At 37.0% G+C, this 20,591-nt stretch overlaps 2 protein-coding genes across 2 annotated transcripts; both read right to left on the minus strand.

Annotated features, from left to right (window-relative positions):
• Positions 1-11,125: 11,125 nt before the first annotated feature.
• On the minus strand, positions 11,126-13,804 carry LOC134276119 (uncharacterized). Its single transcript, XM_062758394.1, has one exon. The coding sequence runs from the start codon at positions 13,802-13,804 to the stop codon at positions 11,126-11,128; it is 2,679 nt and encodes an 892-aa protein (XP_062614378.1).
• Positions 13,805-16,227: 2,423 nt separating this feature from the next.
• On the minus strand, positions 16,228-19,895 carry LOC134276120 (uncharacterized). Its single transcript, XM_062758395.1, has 2 exons — positions 19,771-19,895; positions 16,228-19,427 (listed from the first exon to the last, which is right to left on the minus strand). Exon 2 carries the CDS (start codon positions 19,339-19,341, stop codon positions 16,228-16,230), a length of 3,114 nt encoding a protein of 1,037 aa, XP_062614379.1. The 5' UTR covers positions 19,342-19,427; positions 19,771-19,895.
• Positions 19,896-20,591: the final 696 nt, after the last annotated feature.

The raw sequence follows: 20,591 nt of genomic DNA on the forward strand, positions 1-20,591 counted from the left end.
GTTGTGACATTGTTTATCTATTGTTTAAAAATTGTTTATATAACTGTACATGTGATTGATTGAATGTCTATTATCTTAAAGTTTCTGAATGTTGATACATGTGCATTATATTTTACAATAATTGAATGTATGTTACTTTGAATTATTACTTGGATTTATTAGACATACATGTTATTATATTTGGACTAATGTGTGTGAATGTAATTACAGTTTATTAATGAATATGTGCCATATTTTATTCATATTTCCCTCTATTTGGTCATTACTTGTTGTTTAGAGTTGATTCCCCTTTGTTTATAACCCGTCCTGGTTGGGCGCGCCCGGGTCTATAGTACCCGGCCGGGATTTACTATTATTATATGTTATGTACATTTGTGTAACCACAGCAGTCTACATTATTATTAATTATCGATCAGACGCATTTTGGGGACTGAGGCAAAATTTCTTTCTACGCTAATGGTAATTATTGCATTCTTGGATTTTATATGATATTGTTTCATATCTTTTACGTTTGTTTTAATTGATTGTAAATTGCAACAGAATATAGAATCTTATTTTTTAAACATTGAAATTCTTTTTATTCTTTTATCCTTCAGAACTCGGACTTATTTACGGGATTAACCCTTAGACAGTCACGTTACATATAATCAATAGAGGCCCGCCTTAAAACCAGAAACCCTGATCCTGGGGCCATAAAATTCATAAATTTGGAAGAAGCACTCTTGTTTATCATAACTAGGTACTTACTTACTTTATTTAATACCCAAAAGCAGAGAAGATGATTTTCAAAGAATAAATGCATTTTCACTATGTAATCAATAAAGAACCGCCTTAACACCAGAACCCCTGACCCTGGGGCCACAAAACTCACAAATTCGGTTGAGGCACTCTTGCTCATAATAACTACAGTGTATGTACTTAGTTTATTTAATACCCAGTAGCAGAGGAGAAGAATTTCAGAGAATTAATGCATTTTCACTATATAATCAAGAGCCCCACCCTAACACCAGAACCCCTGACCCTGAGGCCATAAAACTCACAATTTTAATATAACCGATAAAATCACACATCACTAATTATTACAATCGGATTTTGATATTTATCTTCTGCTTTTTAAGTTTAAAGATTTCTAAATCTGATTCCACAACTAAGTGTTCACATTTGAAAAAGAACCGTAATGCTGAAATACTGCTATCTCATACAAAATTCATATCTGCGAGTATAGAACGAAAGAAGGGAAACAAACCATAATGAAGTATTGATTATATGTTGCTTAACGTCCCTTTCGAGAATTTTTTACTCATATGGAGACGCCACCACTTGCCGGTGGAGAGGTACAAATTTTGTTCTATAGTCGGCACTGAGGGCCATTGAGCCAGGAGGGATCTTTTTCGTGCCAGCAACTACTGCGAAACGGGACCTCGGTTAATACGGTCTCAAACGAGCTCGAGGTACCGGTCTCCACGCCCACAGTGGAATTCGAACCCGCGTCGTAAGGAGTCTAGAGTAGACACTCCATCCACTGCGCCAGAATTAAAAAGAGTATATTTATCAGCAACAAGCAAACAACATTGATCTCACAAACATCAGAATATGTTTTCTAAATAATGTAGGAATCGGCTTTAATGATTGATTGATTATACATTGTTTAACGTCCCTCTCCATATATTTATTCACTCATATGCATTCATATGGAGACGCAATAAGTTTTAACAAATGCTTCTATATACTCAAATATTATTCACATTGCAATATTTGAAACACGGATTTTGAATACAAGCACGAATAATTCAAAGTTGTTTGTTTGTTGTTGTTTTTTTTATTTTACTAGTGCCACAGATCATCAGCGGGTTTTGTTTTTATCTCAAATGTCAGCTACAAGTACATACTTAATTAGTAGAAGTAAGAGAAAACATCATTCGAGAAATTGAAATATTAAATAAAACATCAAAATGGTCAATTTCCAATTTATCTATGATTTAATGACTGACTCAAGTACATTTAACATAAATTTTCATGTCACGAAGAAAAAAAATCTGTTTTAAAACTTTTCATTACATAATGGAAATCTTCAATTACACTAGACACGAGGTTTGTTTTCAAAGACAATGTCTATAATAATAAATCCGTTTTATACATGTATACATTTTTAAACTTCAGATGCAATATTTCACATTTTGGCATACGATATCTCAAAGTTCATTAAGAACCATTTTTCTTATTAGCTTTGTGCAAGTAAATATTTGTTCCAAATTAATAAAAATAAATATTAGATTAACATATAAGTTTAACATTTATTTAACATTTGGTAGGTAACGTAAATTGTATGTTTTTAAATTAACCAAAAAAAAATTAGTGAAAGAAAAGACCATAGAGTCTGCCACATATTTCAAATTATTTTATTGACCATAGAAATAGGGGCTTACTCAATGTAAAATTGTATAATAAACGCATGCACTGATTAGGGTCCTTTTCATATAGCGGAAGGCTACAATTACATATACATGTATTTGTTAGAGTAACTTCAAAAACATCATTTTAAGTTTTTCCTAAATGTTATGGTCGGTATAATTATATCTTTAGCAAATATAACCTTTAATTCGGTTTTTTTTAATGTGTTGCTTATATGAACAAATTATTTTGCCTTTTTAGCTCACCTGAGCTGAAAGCTCAAGTGAGCTTTTCTGATCACATTTTGTCCGGCGCCCGTCTGTCTGTCTGTCCGTCTGTCTGTAAACGTTTCACATTTTCGACTTCTTCTCAAGAACCGCTGGACCAATTTCAACCAAACTTGCCACAAAGTATCCTTGGGTGAAGGGAATTCAAGTTTGTTGAAATGAAGGGCCACGCCCTCATTCAAGGGGAGATAATTGGGAATTAATGAAAATTTGGTGGCATATTTTAAAAATCTTCTTCTCAAGAACCACTGTGTCAGGAAAGATGAAACTTATGGGGAAACATCCTCAGGTAGTGTAGATTCAAGTTTGTTCAAATCATGACCTCCGGGGGTAGGGCGGGGCCAAAATGGCCGACCAAAGGTTTACATAGAAATATATAGGAAAATTCTTTAAAAATCTTCTTCTCCAGAATGACAAAGCCATAATTCATCATATTTATATGGAAGCATGCTCAGGTAGTGTAGATTCAAATTTGTTCAAATCATGACCCCCGGGGGTAGGGCGGGGCCAAAATGGCGGACCAAAGTTTTACATAGAAATATATAGGAAAATTCTTTAAAAATCTTCTTCTCCAGAATGACAGTCATAATTCATCATATTTATATGGAAGCATGCTCAGGTAGTGTAGATTCAAGTTTGTTCAAATCATGACCCCCGGGGGTAGGACGGGGCCAAAATGGCCGACCAAAGTTTTACATAGAAATATATAGGAAAATTCTTTAAAAATCTTCTTCTCAAGAATGACAAAGCCATAATTCATCATATTTATATGGAAGCATGCTCAAGTAGTGTAGATTCAAGTTTGTTCAAATCATGACCCCCGGGGGCAGGGCGGGGCCAAAATGGCCGATCACAGGTTTACATAGAAATATATAGGAAAATTCTTTAAAAATCTTCTTCTCCAGAATGACAAAGCCATAATTCATCATATTTATATGGAAGCATGCTCAGGTAGTGTAGATTCAAGTTTGTTCAAATCATGACCCTCGGGGGTAGGGCGGGGCCAAAATGGCGGACCAAAGTTTTACATAGAAATATATAGGAAAATTCTTTAAAAATCTTCTTCTCCAGAATGACAAAGCCATAATTCATCATATTTATATGGAAGCATGCTCAGGTAGTGTAGATTCAAGTTTGTTCAAATCATGACCCCCGGGGGTAGGGCGGGGCCAAAATGGAGGACCAACGTTTTACATAGAAATATATAGGAAAATTCTTTAAAAATCTTCCTCTCCAGAATGACAAAGCCATAATTCATCATATTTATATGGAAGCATGTTCAGGTAGTGTAGATTCAAGTTCGTTCAAATCATGACCCCCCGGGGTAGGGCGGGGCCAAAATGGCCGACCAAAGTTTTACATAGAAATATATAGGAAAATTCTTTAAAAATCTTCTTCTCAAGAATGACAAAGCCATAATTCATCATATTTATATGGACGCATGATCAAGTAGTGTAGATTCAAGTTTGTTCAAATCATGACCCCCGGGGGCAGGGCGGGGCCAAAATGGCCGATCACAGGTTTACATAGAAATATATAGGAAAATTCTTTAAAAATCTTCTTCTCAAAAATGACAAAGCCATTATTCATCATATTTATATGGAAGCATGCTCCTGTCGTGTAGATTCTTTTTTTTTCAAATCATGACCCCCGGGGGCAGGGCGGGGCCAAAATGGCCGACCAAACTTTTACATAGAAATATATAGGAAAATTCTTAAACATCTTCTTCTCCAGAATGACAAAGCCATAATTCATCATATTTATATGGAAGCATGCCCAAGTAGTGTAGATACAAATTTTTCAAATCATGACCCCCAGGGGTAGGGCGGGGCAAAAATGGCCGACCAAAGTTTTTAAAGATATATATAGGAAAATTCTATAAAAATCATTTTCTAAAAAATAGCAAATCCATGATTGGTCATGGGACTACTTTTGGATTTAAACTTTACAATAAAAAGCCATTTTCTACTTTTTCCTACCCTTAGTGCTCAGGTGAGCGATGTGGCCCATGGGCCTATTGTTTTTTTTCCATAATCCATCAACATGATCAATACATAGGACGCACTGCAGACGTACAACCGACCAACGGGTGATATACTTACTCCTTCTAAACATCTGATCCATATCTGTAATTCCCGGGGTCCCTGATTCATGCACTATTCACTGATTTCTGTTCTTTGTTAATATTTTTTTAATCGATGAATGTCTGTAAATTCAACCTTTTCATTCATTGTTTCTCCTTTCAGAGAAGTGTTTCAATCGATTTTTTTAGCTCATCTGAGCCGAAGGCTCAAGTGAACTTTTCTGATCAAAATTTGTCCGTTGTCTGTCGTTGTCGTTGTTGTAGTCGTTGTAATCTTTGCACATTTTCATCATCTTCTCAAGAACCACTGGGCCACTTTCAACTAAACTTGCTATAAAGTATCCTTGGGTGAAGAGGATTCAGTTTTATTCAAATGAAGGGCCAAGCCCGCTTCCAAGGGAAGATAATTATGAATTAATGAAAAATTAATGGTATCTTTTAAAAATCTTCTCCTGAACCATTGGGCCAGGAAAGATGAAACTTATGTGGAAGCATCCTCAGGTAGTCTAGATTCACTTTTGTTCAAATCATGACCCCCGGGGGTAGGGCGGGGCCACAAAGGCCGATCACAGGTTTACATAGGAATATAGAGGAAATATCTTTAAAAATCTTCTTCTCAAGAACCACTGGGCCAGGGAAGATGAAACTCAGGTGGAAGCATCCTCAGATAGTGTAGATTCAAGTTAGTTCAAATCATGGTCCCCGGGGATAGAGCGGGGCCACAATGGCTGATCAAATTTTTATATAGGAATAGATAGGAAAAATCTTTAAAAAATCTTCTTCTCCAGAACCACCGGGCCAGGAAAGATGAAACTTATCTGGAATCATTCTCAGGTAGTGTAGATTCAATTTTGTTCAAATCATGAACGCCGATCAAGGGTTTAGATAGGAATATATAGGATTTAAAAAAAAAAATCTCCAGAACCACTGGGCCAAAAAAATGGAAATTATATGGAAGCATCCTCAGGTAGTGTAGATTCAATTTTGTTCAAATCATGACCCCGAGGGTAGGGTGGTGCCACAACTGACGATCAAATATTTAAATAGGAATATATAGGAAAAATCTTTGAAAATCTTCTTAAGAACCACCGGGCCAGTAAAGATGAAACTTATGTGAAAATATCCTCAGGTAGTGTACCAGTAGATTCAATTTTGTTAAAATCATGACCCCCAGGGGTAGGGCGGAGCCACATTGGATGATTAAAGTTTTCCATAGGAATGAATACATCAGAATTTCTTTCAAACTCTTCTTTTTAAGAACCACAAAACCATGATTGGTCATATCTTTATGTAAGCATCCTCACGTAGTGTTGATTTAAGTTTGTTCAAGTCATGAATGGAAAATAGGGGTTGGGTAGGGTGGGCCACAATGGGGCTCACAGTTTTGCCTAGAAATACCAAGGAATTTTTTTTTCCAAGAATAGAAAAGTCATGTTTAATCATATTGATATGGAGGCATTCTCAGGATATACAAAGTCATACTGGTTCAAATTAGGGCTCACAGGGGTAGGGCTTGGCCACAATTGGGGGGGAGGGGTTCAAATGAATAAATAGGAAAAAAAATCATCTGCTCAGAAACAGCAAAGGAATTTGTTGTATGGAAGCATCATCAGGTAGTTGGTAGTTTAAAATTCCAGACCCCAACCCCCATGTAAACTTTTCAATACTTAAATTATTTCTGCTTTATTTCCTAGGCAATGCGCTCAGGTGAGCAATGTGGCCTATGGACCTCTTGTTTGAATTATTAACAAAAAAAATTATAAGTGCCAATGAGAGTCGATTAAACCTTATCTCCTGATAATATCTTCTGAGGCATGTACAAGTCTAACATCGTTGCAAAACCGCAGCCAAAATTTATGATTCTCTCCTATTCTGGAAGTACATGTCCACTCCGGATCGCGGCTCGAGACGATGGTACGAGACTATAGAACACAATGTGTTCACATTGGAAAAGCCCCAATTGCAAATAGTACGACATTTAACTCTTGACACGACATAGTCCAGACGTTTTAATAGCATTTCTTATATGATATCCAAAATATTTTTATATCATTTGGTGGGATTTCTTAGCAGTATCCCAGGTTTTTATGTTGAACTCACAAACATCTTCATTTCTACAGATATAAAGTCCTAAAACTCAGAATCCCATGGGAGAATGGTGGGATTTTCAATCCCATCAACTATCCCACCATTCACCCATGGGAGAAAAAATCTCAGATGGGATATTTTTTTCCATTAGGATTTTTTTCTCCCACAAATTTGTTCAAATCGGATAAATCCCACGGATATTGACAATCAAACAATTTCTCCAAAGTATTATGAAATAAGGAATATATCCCATAAATTATGACAATGAGAAATCTCTCATCATAATATATAGAATGTATTTTAACTATAACAATGTATTGGAGAAAATATTTCATTGTCAATATCCGTGGGATTTATCCCATTTGAACAATTATGCAGGGGGGAAAATCCTCATGGAGAAAATATCCCATACGACATTTTTACCATGGGAGAAATGTGGGATAGTTGGTGGTACTGAAAATCTCACCATTCTCCCATGGGATTCTGAGTTTTAGGACTTTATTCTTTGGACGTGGATATGTTTGTGAGCCTAACATAAGACCCTGTGATACTGCTAAGAAATCCCACCAAGTGATATAAAAATATTTTGATATCAGAATTAGAAATGGTAGTAAAAAGTCTGGACTATGTCGTGTCGAGAGTTAAATGTCGTTCTGTTCCCTACAATTTTATATAGAGTGGGAGCGGGAGAGAGGGGGATGTGCTTCTGAATCGCCAATAGAGCGCTCGCTCCGTGTTCGGAAGTCGATAATAATGGGTAGCTGTAAGCAACTGTTCCCTCAGCATGCGCTAGGTACTTTGAAGTAAAAAGTTCCGAGTCCTTCGGATGAGACCTTAAAAATAGTAGACAAGGACACGATAAAGATCCATCACTGCTCAAAGGCCGTTAATGCCGAGTAAACGTCAAAATTTGAAGCCCTACACCGGTGTATGGTGACGTCTCTCTATGAGTGTAGTATTCTCGAATGGGATGTAAAACAATCAATCAACTTAATCGCTAATGTTCTATCGATATATATTTTCTAATTGATTTGGTACAATTGGGTATTATACTGGAATTTTATAAGGAAATTTTGAATTATTTAAATTGGCCTTTGCCTATTTAGAATAATCTAGTCTAAATGAAATCAATATTTTCTTTTAAAAAATTACCTTTTTCTTTGTTACAAAAAAAAAAACGAATTATATATATAGTTCCTAATTGTTTGTATATATTCATCAAGGCTATAATTGAACTTTAAATATCAATTAAATGTCATTGGAATATTCATTAAAATATTGACGTTACTGATCTCCCATGCTAAGACTATATATTTTTCTCATGTAAAGTCTGACAACTTTTGTCTGGTCCAATTGAATTGAGGTAATTAACAAGACATATATAAAGGTTGAAGAAATACACGATATATAAGAAGTCTCAAGTTTGTCTACGAAATAACAATTTTGTTAAAACTACTATGAGAAATATATCTGAAATTATGAAGCCTTTGCAAATAGTATTTATGGGCGATAGAGAGGTTGGAAAGACAAGTCTCATCCATCAGTTCATGTATGGGGTTTTCACCGAGAGGACTTCAGCAACCCTCGGACAATCTTATCACGAAACAGTACGCCTACCTAGTAAGTGTCAAATGTGTTTTGTTTGTAACTATGTTGTGTAATGTCCATCTCGAGAATTTTTCACTCGTATGGAGACCTCTTGCCGGTGGAGAGCTACAAATTTTGTCCTATACTTTCAGCACGCACTTACGGCCTTTGAGCCGCTAGGGGTCTTTTTTGTGCCACCACCTACTGCGAAACGGAACCTCGGTTTAAATGGTCTTTTACGAAGTACCAGGCTCCACGTTCCGTGTCAAATTGCGTGAAATATTATCAAAATTTGCTGTACAGTTATTTGCTGTAATTTAATGTAAGTTGCATGTTCATTCTAAACAATTTGCATTTCATTTTTTTCCAGATGGTTTGCACAAAATGGTTGAGATTTTGGATACAACAGGGCTACAAGACTTTCCTGCAATGAGAGAAATGTACATCCAGAAGAGTAACCATTTTGTAGTTGTCTACTCAGTAGAATGTCCAAGCTCTTTCTCAACAGCACAAAATCTATGCAATGAGATACGAAGAATTAAAGGTAGGTTGAAGAAAATACAGATGCTTTTTCTTGAAGACATTTATGTGATATTTCTTTTTCTGTAGTTTGCTGCTTCATTAATTATATATTTTTTTTGACAGGAATTCATTTCTCGAACATTCTTTTAGTCGGTAATAAAATGGACAAAGGATCATCGAGAAAAGTCTCAACCAACTTCGCTTTTCAAACTGCAGCTTTGGAAATGAACATTGGGTTTTTAGAAACCAGTGCCTATTTGAACTTGAATGTGAACTCTATTTTTCATTCAATTCTGAAAAATTGTGCAGATGGAACTAGGACACCAAAGATTCAAGGAAAGCGAAGACTTAGAATTCATAGTGATTCTGAATTAAGGGTCTCAAAATCAAAATTTGATAGTAACAAAGCAGTGCAAAAGGTTATTAGTAAATCGGCATTGACATTAACGTATTAAATTATTTAAAATTAAAACAATATAATATATTTGAGAATATTTATAATGAATGAATTTGCTGTTTTTATTATTTATTTAATTAAATTTTGGTGATATATACACACCCTTGTTATTTTGTTAACAAAATAAAAATAATATGCATAGAATTGTCTGTTTTTATAAACCTTGAGTGGTACTACCGACGGCCGGAACTGAAACAAATACTCAATGCTGTTAGAATTGTCATGAACACAAAAACCACAAAGATTGCAAACAAATGCTTATCGTCGGTGGATACTTAGACGAAATAATTAGAATTTGATGTGATAAACCTTTTCACACTTGACGTTATTCAAACAATTTTTTCATATCTCTGTCCTCATCCTTGACGCAAATGTACCTGGCATGTACTTCGATTAGATCATCTTTAACCTGTAGTCTCTGTCGAGACTGTAGCTCTACTGATTTGTACTTATCAAAAATCATTGCACTATTTTATGTATCTTTGTGTAGTCTACTTGTGTGCCAACTTATTTTGAAATCAAACTTTAACTGTAGAAGGAGTAGCGTTTTAAAGGAATTTCACAGAAAATGCTATTTTTCGTAACTATGGTAACACCTTTCATTGAAATCAAAAACTGATGCACTATTCTATGTATCTTAGTGTAGTCTACTTTTGTGCCAAGTTATATTGAAATCAGACCACAACTGTAGAAGGAGTAGCATTTTAAAGGGATTTCACAGAAATTCTATTTTTAGTAACTGTGCTGTTAAACTTTATTCATTCTCACAGACCTCTCGGAAGAGGGTAAAAAACTACAAAAAAAATGACACACATTTAGCCACAATCAAATTACAAGTTTCACAATAAAATATTATACTGACACATCAACTTCTTATTAACTGTGATTATTAATCATTGACAGATTTGATGAACAGAAAATGACAAAATAACAGTATATCGATATGTTACCTAAGTATATAAAAATGACCTAAACTATCCGCCATATTTAAATGCACCGGTTACAAAAATAACACATAACGATGCAGAATTATGCAAAATAAACAAAATGCTTACCAATGACATTTAGCATACATGATAATCAAACATTTATCAATCAATTTATGGTAATAAACAAAAAATAGCAATGAAACTTACTCCATGAGAGGACAAGACAAACAAGATTGCTGTAAACACGTTGTGTTTTTGACTTGGGCGGAAACAAACAAAATATACTAAAATCTAAACCCGGGACGGCGGGAACGGATATTTCCGGACACTACACTCCCCCTCTGATTTCTACTAGAAATCACTACTTTTTAAAACAAATTTAACTTAAATTTCAATGTACTAATATCTTGTTTACAGTACAATTTCAAACATACAAACACTTAACCTTAAGTGCATGATATAACCAATAATGTACATCAATCACATTACACCTCCAAAAGAGTAACAAGTTCTGATATAGGTCTCACATAAGAAGAGCGTGTACCATCCTTCACAACACATATCTCAACTTTTCGGACGCGTCCATCGTCACTTGGGAATGTCTTTTTCACAATGCCCATAGGCCAGTCATTTCGCGCACTTCCACTATCTTTCATCATGATGACATCACCAGCCTTCAGGTTTGGACGCACTTCCTTCCACTTCTGACGCGCTTGAAGGGTATGTATATATTCTGCTCTCCATCTTTTCCAAAATTCTTCAGCTAATAACTGCACTCGCTTCAATGTGCACGTATGTCCTTAGGTCCAAACTCTGGGAAGGGGCGTATGTCGGATGTGGTCTTCATTGTTAACAAGGTAGATGGTGTGAGCAAACAAGGAGACTCTGGATCCGTTGATACAGGTAATAAAGGCCTATTGTTCACAATAGCTGTTACCTCGGCCATAAAAGTCACTAAGACATCGTGGGTTAGCTCGACTCGATTCTGCAGTAACATAGAGTCTAGTATTCTCCGAGACACTCCTATCAAACGTTCCCATGCTCCTCCCATATGGGAGGCATGAGGTGGGTTAAATACCCAAGAGGTTCTTGAATTAGTCAGAAATGTTCCAACTGGTCCTTTTTCCACAAATTCAGCATTGATGGACAGGTCCTCTGTTGCCCCGATGAAATTGGTTCCCCGATCTGACCTAAACTGTACCACTGGGCCTCTAATGGCGATGAAACGCCTCAATGCGTTAATAAATGCTGCGCTAGATAACTCTTCAATGACTTCGATATGTATTGCACGGGTCACCATACAAGTAAATAACAAGGCCCAACGTTTTTGATTGGCTGAACTTCCTCTGGTCCTCCTGTGAATAATTGCCCATGGTCCGAACGTGTCCACACCAACGTATGAGAATGGAGGACTAGGAGTCCCTCTGTCTTCTGGTAAGCATGCCATCTGTTGCCATCCAAGTTTCCCTCTAAGTTTGCGGCAAATGACACACTTGTGGATTTCAGATGAAACCATGCGCTTGGACCCCACTATCCAAAAACCAGCAGCTCTCACTGCTCCATCAGTGAAATGTCGACCCTGATGCGAGACCTTGCAATGGAAATGGTGAATGAGAAGCTTGGCCAGGTGATGGTTCTTAGGGATGATTATCGGATGTTTCGATAAGTCATCAACAGATCTGTTGCCCTTTAACCTTCCGCCAACACGTAAGAGACCATCTGGATCTAGCACTGGAGATAGAGATAAGATTGAGCTTCTGTTCAGTGATCTTCCTTCTCTAATGGCTTGAATCTCTGGGCCATAGGCTTCCCTTTGCACTGTCTGAATAATGAAGTGTTCCGATTCTGCGATAATATCTGCGGCATAACGTTTCCCTTCTGTGTCAGAAGTAATGATGCCAGTGTACTTCCTGATGAAAGTCTTTAAAAAAGCTATTGCTCGCACAAGTTTTCTCCAATCTGAAAACCTTGTAAACTTGGAAACTCCAAACATGGATTTCTCGTCCTGCAACTCCTCTGTTTTGAAGCATCTTACTTCTGGTTGCAATTCTTTATCTATCTCTGGGTTGATTAGAGGGTAATTGTCTAGAGCAGATGTTGAATGAGATTCTGTTTCAAGGTCTGGGCCTTTGATCCACATGCTGTCTGCCAGTTGAGATGCTTTCACACTTCTTGTAGCAACATCTGCTGGGTTGCATTCCGATGCTATGTAGTTCCACTGCGAGGGGTGGCTAGACATTCTGATGCGACTCACTCGATTTCCTACATAAATGAAGAATCTTCTAGTCTCATTCGTTATGTACCCAAGTACCACTTGACTGTCCGAATAGAAAGAAAACTGTTCTTTGTCTATCTTCAACTGTTCATGAATGACATCTGCTAGCTGAACTGCTAACACAGCAGCACATAATTCAAGTCTTGGCACTGTATGCCCACTACATGGAGCAACCTTTGCTTTTCCAAGTAGAAAACTAGTCGTGCAGGAATCTGGGCCCATGCCGTACAACTTCAAGAATGCCACGGCTGCGATGGCTTCTTTAGATGCATCTGCAAAGATATGCACCTCTCGCTTCTGGGCTCCCTGAAATGACTTGGAACTGTACTGTCTGGGAATCTGGAACTCCTCTAACTCTGGCAACGACTGTACCCAGGATTTCCATTCCTTGTAGAGGGAGTCAGGTAAGGGATCATCCCAGTCCAATTTTGTTGTAGAGGAGATCATATTTCTCAGCAATATCTTGCCTCTGATTACAACTGGTTGAGCAAAGCCTATCGGATCATAGATACTATTGATGATAGACAATGCTCCACGCTTGGTGAAAGGTTTCTGCTCATCTGACACTTTAAACAAGAAGGCGTCTGAGTCTGTATCCCATAGAAGTCCTAAACTTCTCTGTAGTGGTAGTGACGCCGTACCAAGGTCAAGGTCTTTCAGGTTTTTGGCAAGGTCACTCGAGGGAAATGAATCAAGAAGTGTTCTGCTATTCGATGCGAATTTGTGAAGTCTTAACTTCCCTCCTTCATTCAGTGCATCCTTTGTCCTATGTACAAGACTCATGGCTTCTTCTTCACTGGAACATGACAATAGACCATCGTCAACATAAAAGTTATTGTTTATGAGATCTTTGACATCTTCACTGGAGGACTCTACTGATTTTCTCAAACCATAAGTGGCCACGGAGGGTGACGGACTATTCCCAAAGACATGTACCGTCATACGGAAGCTGGTAAGTGGGCGGTTGAAATCATTTTCCTCGTGCCACAAAAATCTCAAAAAGTCTCTATGCTCTGGGTTCACTTTGAAGTTATAGAACATTTGTTCTACATCCATCGTTACTGCTACTGCTTCCTTTCTGAATCTCATCAAGATCCCTAGCAAACTATTGCTAAGGTCAGGTCCTTTGAGCAGCACATCATTTAGAGATACATCACAGAATTTGGCCGATGAATCAAAAACCATCCTTATGCTGTCCGGCTTTTTGGGATGGTATACTCCAAAGAGCGGAAGATACAGTACAGGCCACGAGTTTTCCGCATCGCTCGGTGGAAAAAACACCGTGTGAAACGCTCTGCGTTACACCGCGTACACGGTGTAGCACGGTGTGTGTGGATTTGAAATATACAGGTAGGCACACCGTGCCGCACCGTGTCTAGAAAAATCTCAGTTTTGTCCTCTGTGTCGCACCGTGTCCAGTAAATTTCCCTCCGTGTCGCATCGAGTGTCCAGAAAATTATCCTCCGTGTCGCATCGTGTAAATAGTATTACAGACAAAATCGTTTGTTTCTGATAAAATTTAATAATAAATTTTGATGACAATTTATAACTTTGGTTTATGTATATATAATATAATCGTTTTTATTCTACCAAATATTGGACTCTGAATGTCACGCATGATAGTGAGATTAGATATCGGTAAAAAAATTGAATGATTTTCATTTGAATTAACTGTGTGTCTAGAAATTTATATTTTAGTAAAATTATTCATTCACGTTACAAAATCAAAATAATGCATGAATTTTATTTGAAATGAATACTTTAATCTCAGGTGTTCATGTAACAAAGAAAGACGAAATGGCGTCGAGCTGCATTCGTGTCATATACGCTGTATGTAGTATAAAATCCGAGCTGTATTTATGTTCATGGTTTTAACACGTAGAGTACTAGTGTACGATCCAAGCATTATTATGTATATTCCTTATTAAAATAAATTTATTTTGTTCATCTTGATTTATTCGGAATGTGGATGCGAAAATCGTCAGCAGATACACGAAATTAATGCAATGATTTCAAAGGGTATTTCTCGTAATAGCAAACATCATTTTCATAGAGCAGTGTTCACTACGTTATGTTTTTAAAATCCTGTCAGTGTAAGTAATTATTTCTAAAAAATAAAAAAAATTCTTTCTTCTAATAAGTTTCTCTGTTCTTGTAATGTGTAGAAAAAGAAATACTAGAGAGAGAGAGAGAGAGACTCATACAACCCCCTTCTACCATAGTCTTTATGATTTTTTTTTTGATTTTTCGTTTTATTTAAGTTACGGAGGTCACAACTAATCATTCTACAATTCTATTTAATTGTCACAACATTTGTTCATATTCAACCCATTAAATGCAATCAATTTATTCTCTGCATATGGTGTACGCATCACCTGTCACTCAAAACCCTATGACGCTAGGTGACCTTGAAAGTCTGTTTACGCGGAAAGAATTTCTCTTGTGATTGAAACAATCTTATGGTCAGTTCCGAGTTCACACCTATTTAAAAAATATATTGGGTCTCTGCCGGTGGGCCAGAGGCGCCGTATGTTTATCACACCTTTCAAATTCTTCAGCTCTGACCACAGCGTGTATAACTCATTCAACTGATATCATGCGAAATCTTCCAGGTTTCACTACAACAACGATTATAAACTTGCATGTACTTTGTTAATTTATACTTTTTAAGACACAAATAAGCATGTATCCCGTAGATTGAGATTTTAAAAAACATAACATAAATTTGCAGACTTCTTATAAAGTTTTAACCAGCTGATTCGTATCGCTTTCTAGAAGGGGGGGGGGGGGGGCATTTTTAAAAATCGCTAAATATCTGTATGTTTTCTCAAAATGTTTTTTTTTTTCATTATTCACACGATATATTTCAGAATGAAGTAATTCGTACTGAAGTTATTACATTTCATTTGCCAAAAATTTGGCTGGTGATTTTTGTATTCAGCGTGTGAGTTGATCACTATTTTAATTAATGAAAATTATCAGATTATCATCTCTGCCTGTTCAGTAGATTTTCGAGTTTACGGTACCGCATTTAATATTTATCTCCATATTTTACATAATATCAGATTTTCAGTGTTAGTCTTACTGCAATAATCCTTATCTGAACCTGTCCAATGATTCGCCGAGTATCGGTACCGGTATCAAAGAGCAGAATTAATGTGTGACTCTGACACGTATTTTTTTTAAATAAAAATTATTCTAGACACAGTACATATAATTATATATTTTTAAATTCTAACAAAATAATTAATTCACTTAGTATAATCACGCATCTGATATGTACTATTTATGAATGCATATGTAGGGAAAACGATCTTGTATCAACAATATAAATGAACACGGTTAAAATCAAAATCGAAAGTAGATAATTCATTTATGAAAGTGTGTTTCCTCTTAGTGTAATATAATAATAGTCTATTGAACTTTTTATGACTAATATAATTAGGATTTAACTTGAAACGTGATAATCATTGTACTTTTTTTTTAGCTGGACACGAGTACGTTGTTTTTAAATTTTAAGGCATCTTATCAGTTTAAACATCTGTATACATGCGATAATTTATTGAAAAGTACAATAAATATTTCAAACGAAAGTTGATATAATTCTATTAAATAAGGGCAATGAAAATGTTTAAAATATTTATCATCAGAACTGTGACACACCGTGTTACACGGTGCACAGAAACGCTGACTTCAAAGACGCCGACAAGGTTCGAGCTCCACGCTAAAGCGTGGACTTGCGGTCCACGGGGCCCCGTGTTTTTTGCGGAAAACTCGTGGCCTGTACTGTACCAGCATTCGTTTCCTTCATCTGAAACTGGGGCCTTTTCTGCATGATCATTATCAAATAACTTCTGCATAAAGTCAATCACGTGCTTGCGTTTCTGTTCGTTGTGCTTCAAACTTGCATCAAAGGATCTTGCACGCCGTTCAGCTGCTTCCTTGTTGTTCGGCAACTTTTCCCGGGTAGATCGAAAAGGGAGTGGGGCCATCCACTGTCCTTGTTCTGTCTTCTGTATTCCAGAGCCTATAATATTGAGAAAGTCTTTATCCTCAACTGATAATCCTGGCTTCTCATCCTGATCAGTTCTCCTAAAAATTGAGTCAAAGTCGATCTTAATCTCGCTATCACAAGGAATCATCGTAGTGGGACGTCCATTACTAAGAATAGTGGTTTTGTTGACATTGACGACATCTGGGCTATGCATCATGCCAAGGCAGACATTTCCAATGATAACCCATCCAAGAGGCAGTTGTTGTCCATAAGGTAAGTTATCCTTCCCAATTCTGTGGTCTAACACATGGTGAGCCATAATGAGGTCACGACCGATCAATAACTCGATGTCGATACTTTCCTCCACAGGGGGTATAAAATGGGCAATGTCCTTCAGGTGAGGAAACCCCTGTGCCACTTCAGGTGACGGTATTTCCTCTCTGTTGTTAGGAATATCGTTGCACTCTATCAAATCAGGCAGCTGCAAAGTACAGGTACCATCAATAGATTCCACCATGTATCCTGAGGCTCTGCGTCCTGCAGTGTGGAATTTACCTGCACAAGAGGATAGGACGTATTCCATTTCACTTCCACTTTCCCCGAAAGCGTTGAAAAACTGTGAGACTGCAAGAGATCGATTACTTTGTTCGTCTATCATGCAATAGAGTTCTCTTGACAAGTTCTTTCTTCCTTTGGGGTACACTTTCACTAACATTATCTTGGCACACGATTTCGATGTGTTTCCTTGAGTGTTACATATTTTTGTACACTTGTTTGTTACATTCACTTCTTGAATAGATTTCTCCCCCTCGTGAGCTTTCACGACGGATTTTGGAATGTCTGGATGAAGTGCGGAAGGGTGTTTCGAAGAGTTACAAACATCACACTTCACAGTCATTTTACAGTTTGATTGGAAATGACGTTTTGTTCCACAACACTTGAAACAGAGGCCATTTTCTCTGAGAAAGTCTTTCCTTTCTTGTAGTGGCCTTGTGCGAAATTGCCTACAAGCATTGAGTGTATGGTTTGTGCCATGTACTGGACAGCATTCTGTGGTCACATCTGTTTTCCTTGAGGACACTTGCGTCTTGATATAACTTGCTCTCTTGATAGGTTTACCTCCATCAATAGTACTCTGCTGCGTACTCTCAGTAGTCTCATATATGAAACTAGGGTCATTGCGTATCTTTGCGATGTTATTCACAAATGCGGAGAAGACCGAAAATGGCGGATAGATGACACCATTTTTCTGTTTATACTTGTTAGCTTCATTTGTCCACTTCTCCTGAATGCTTGAAGGTAACTTTCGGACAATCGGGTTTATGCCACCTGACGAGTCGTAATATGAGAATAGTTTTGCGTACTTTTCATCTCGCATAATTGACTCAATTTCCATGAGAATGTCTGCAAGTTCAAAAAGTTCACTTCTGTTTGAGTTCTTTAAGGTAGGGAAAGCTGCGACTCTTTTCTTCAGTGATGATTCAATGCTTTCTGGGCTTCCAAATCTTGAATCCAATCTTTCCCATATCAGACGCAATGCTCTAGGAGGGTCATGAGGGTTTGCTGAACGAATGTTGAGAGCCTGCTGCTTAGACTTCATTCCAAGGTTCTGGATCAAGAGGTCAAGTTTTTCCATAATGGAAGCACCAAGTTCATTTGTCACATTTTCAAATGTTGATTTCCAGACGAAGTAATGTCCTGGGACATCATCAAATGGAGTTAGTCTAGTTGGTATAAGTTGCTTCTTGGCTAACAACTTAGCAAGTTCATTTGTTTCACTCATAACACCTTTCTCATGTTGAACGGCAACAAACTCTGGAGCTGTTGGGTTCAGAGGTTTCTGTGTTTTTCCTTCTGGCGTCTGGGAAATACATTCAATTTGACCTGAGCGTTCACTGATATAGCTGTTCACAGGTTCTCTTGGTCTTTCTGAAGATTCACAACGTTTGGTGTGTTCACTTGGCGTGGAAGTGTTCATAAATTCTCTTGGCTTCTCTGTATAGTCACATTGATTTTGATATTTTGATTGCTCAGCTGTGTGAGAATTGTCTGTTTCGTGCTGATCATCTTCACCTATGTCATTTTCACAGGGTGGTATGTAGCTATCTCCAAGAGAGTCATATTGAAGACATTTCTTAATTGCTGTTAGACTTGATTGCGCTGCTTCAAACTCTTTCTTGACTGAAAGGAGACGCTGGGCTGCCTTGATCTCTGCTTCTTTCCTCAACAACTCCGCTTCCTCTTCGGCATACTTTAATTTCATACGTGCTTCTTCAACCTTTGCGGTGTGTTCCAACACTACTGATGTGAGACGTGAGGATGAGGATCCGTGACTGTATACAGAGTGAGACTTATGGGATCTTGTATCAGGTAATATAGAGTTCAATTGTTTTAACACTGCTGTCACCTTTTCGTGAAGTGAAGTAGCAATGATGGACCTGGATGCTTCCTCTCTCCTACTGGCATCGTGGCGCTGACTTTGTAGAAATGTTGCATATTCCGCGGAGGCCTTTTCATATTGCAACATGTATTTGTTTAGGGAAACTTTATAAGTCTTTGCACGATCTAAGTTCATAACTGGATTTTCCTCCATGTCTGTTACAATGGAGTCAATGTCCCTTTTAATGTTACCCAATTTGAAGACATATCGGTTGACTCTTTCCTCAAACTGTTCCATGGCGGGTGATGTAATGTTGCGGGATTGCCTTAATGCCGGAGCATCTACCATGATGAGTCTGTGTCCAAGAAGTGGATTTTTTACTGTGCTGTTAAACTTTATTCATTCTCACAGACCTCTCGGAAGAGGGTAAAAAACTACAAAAAAAATGACACACATTTAGCCACAATCAAATTACAAATTTCACAATAAAATATTATACTGACACATCAACTTCTTATTAACTGTGATTATTAATCATTGACAGATTTGATGAACAGAAAATGACAAAATAACAGTATATCGATATGTTACCTAAGTATATAAAAATGACCTAAACTATCCGCCATATTTAAATGCACCGGTTACAAAAATAACACATAACGATGCAGAATTATGCAAAATAAACAAAATGCTTACCAATGACATTTAGCATACATGATAATCAAACATTTATCAATCAATTTATGGTAATAAACAAAAAATAGCAATGAAACTTACTCCATGAGAGGACAAGACAAACAAGATTGCTGTAAACACGTTGTGTTTTTGACTTGGGCGGAAACAAACAAAATATACTAAAATCTAAACCCGGGACGGCGGGAACGGATATTTCCGGACACTACAGTAACCATGGCAACACCATTCATCCAAATCAAAAACCGATGCACTATTCTATGTATCTTAGTGTAATCTACTTGTGTGCCAAGTTATATTGAAATCAGACCAAAACTGTAGAAGGAGTAGCGTTTTAAAGGGATTTTACAGAAAATGCTATTTTTAGTAACCATGTTACATGTAACACAGTTCATCGAAATGAAAAACCGATGCACTATTCTATGTATCTTAGTGTAGTCTACTTGTGTGCAGTGTTATATTGAAATCAAACCAAAACTGTAGAAGGAGTAGTGTTTTAAAGGAATTTCATAGAGAATTCTATTTTTAGTAACCATGGCAACACCGTTCACCGAAATCAAAAACCGATGCACTACTCTATGTATCTTAGTGTAGTCTACTTGAGTGCCAAGTAATATTGAAATCAGACCAAAACTGTAGAAGGAGTAGCGTTTTAAAGGAATTTTACAGAAAATTCTATTTTTAGTAACCATGGCAACATCGTTCATTGAAATCAAAAACTGATGCACTATTCTATGTATTTTAGTGTAGTCTACTTGTGTGCCAAGTTATATTGAAATCAGACCAAAACTGTAGAAGGAGTAGCGTTTTTAAGATATTTCACAGAAAATTCTATTTTTAGTAACCGTGGCAACACCGATCATCGAAATCAAAAACCGATGCACTATTCTATGTATCTTAGTGTA

This window comes from Saccostrea cucullata, unplaced genomic scaffold (genome assembly GCF_032062105.1).
Source record: "Saccostrea cucullata isolate Sc308-1 unplaced genomic scaffold, CSIRO_AGI_Scuc_v1 ctg672, whole genome shotgun sequence".
Classification (NCBI taxonomy): domain Eukaryota; kingdom Metazoa; phylum Mollusca; class Bivalvia; order Ostreida; family Ostreidae; genus Saccostrea; species Saccostrea cuccullata.

Excerpts from the sequence above, each read along its gene's own strand:
- LOC134276119 (XM_062758394.1), bottom strand. The coding sequence starts at position 13,804 with ATGGTTTTTGATTCATCGGCCAAATTCTGTGATGTATCTCTAAATGAT.
- LOC134276120 (XM_062758395.1), bottom strand. The coding sequence starts at position 19,341 with ATGGTAGATGCTCCGGCATTAAGGCAATCCCGCAACATTACATCACCC.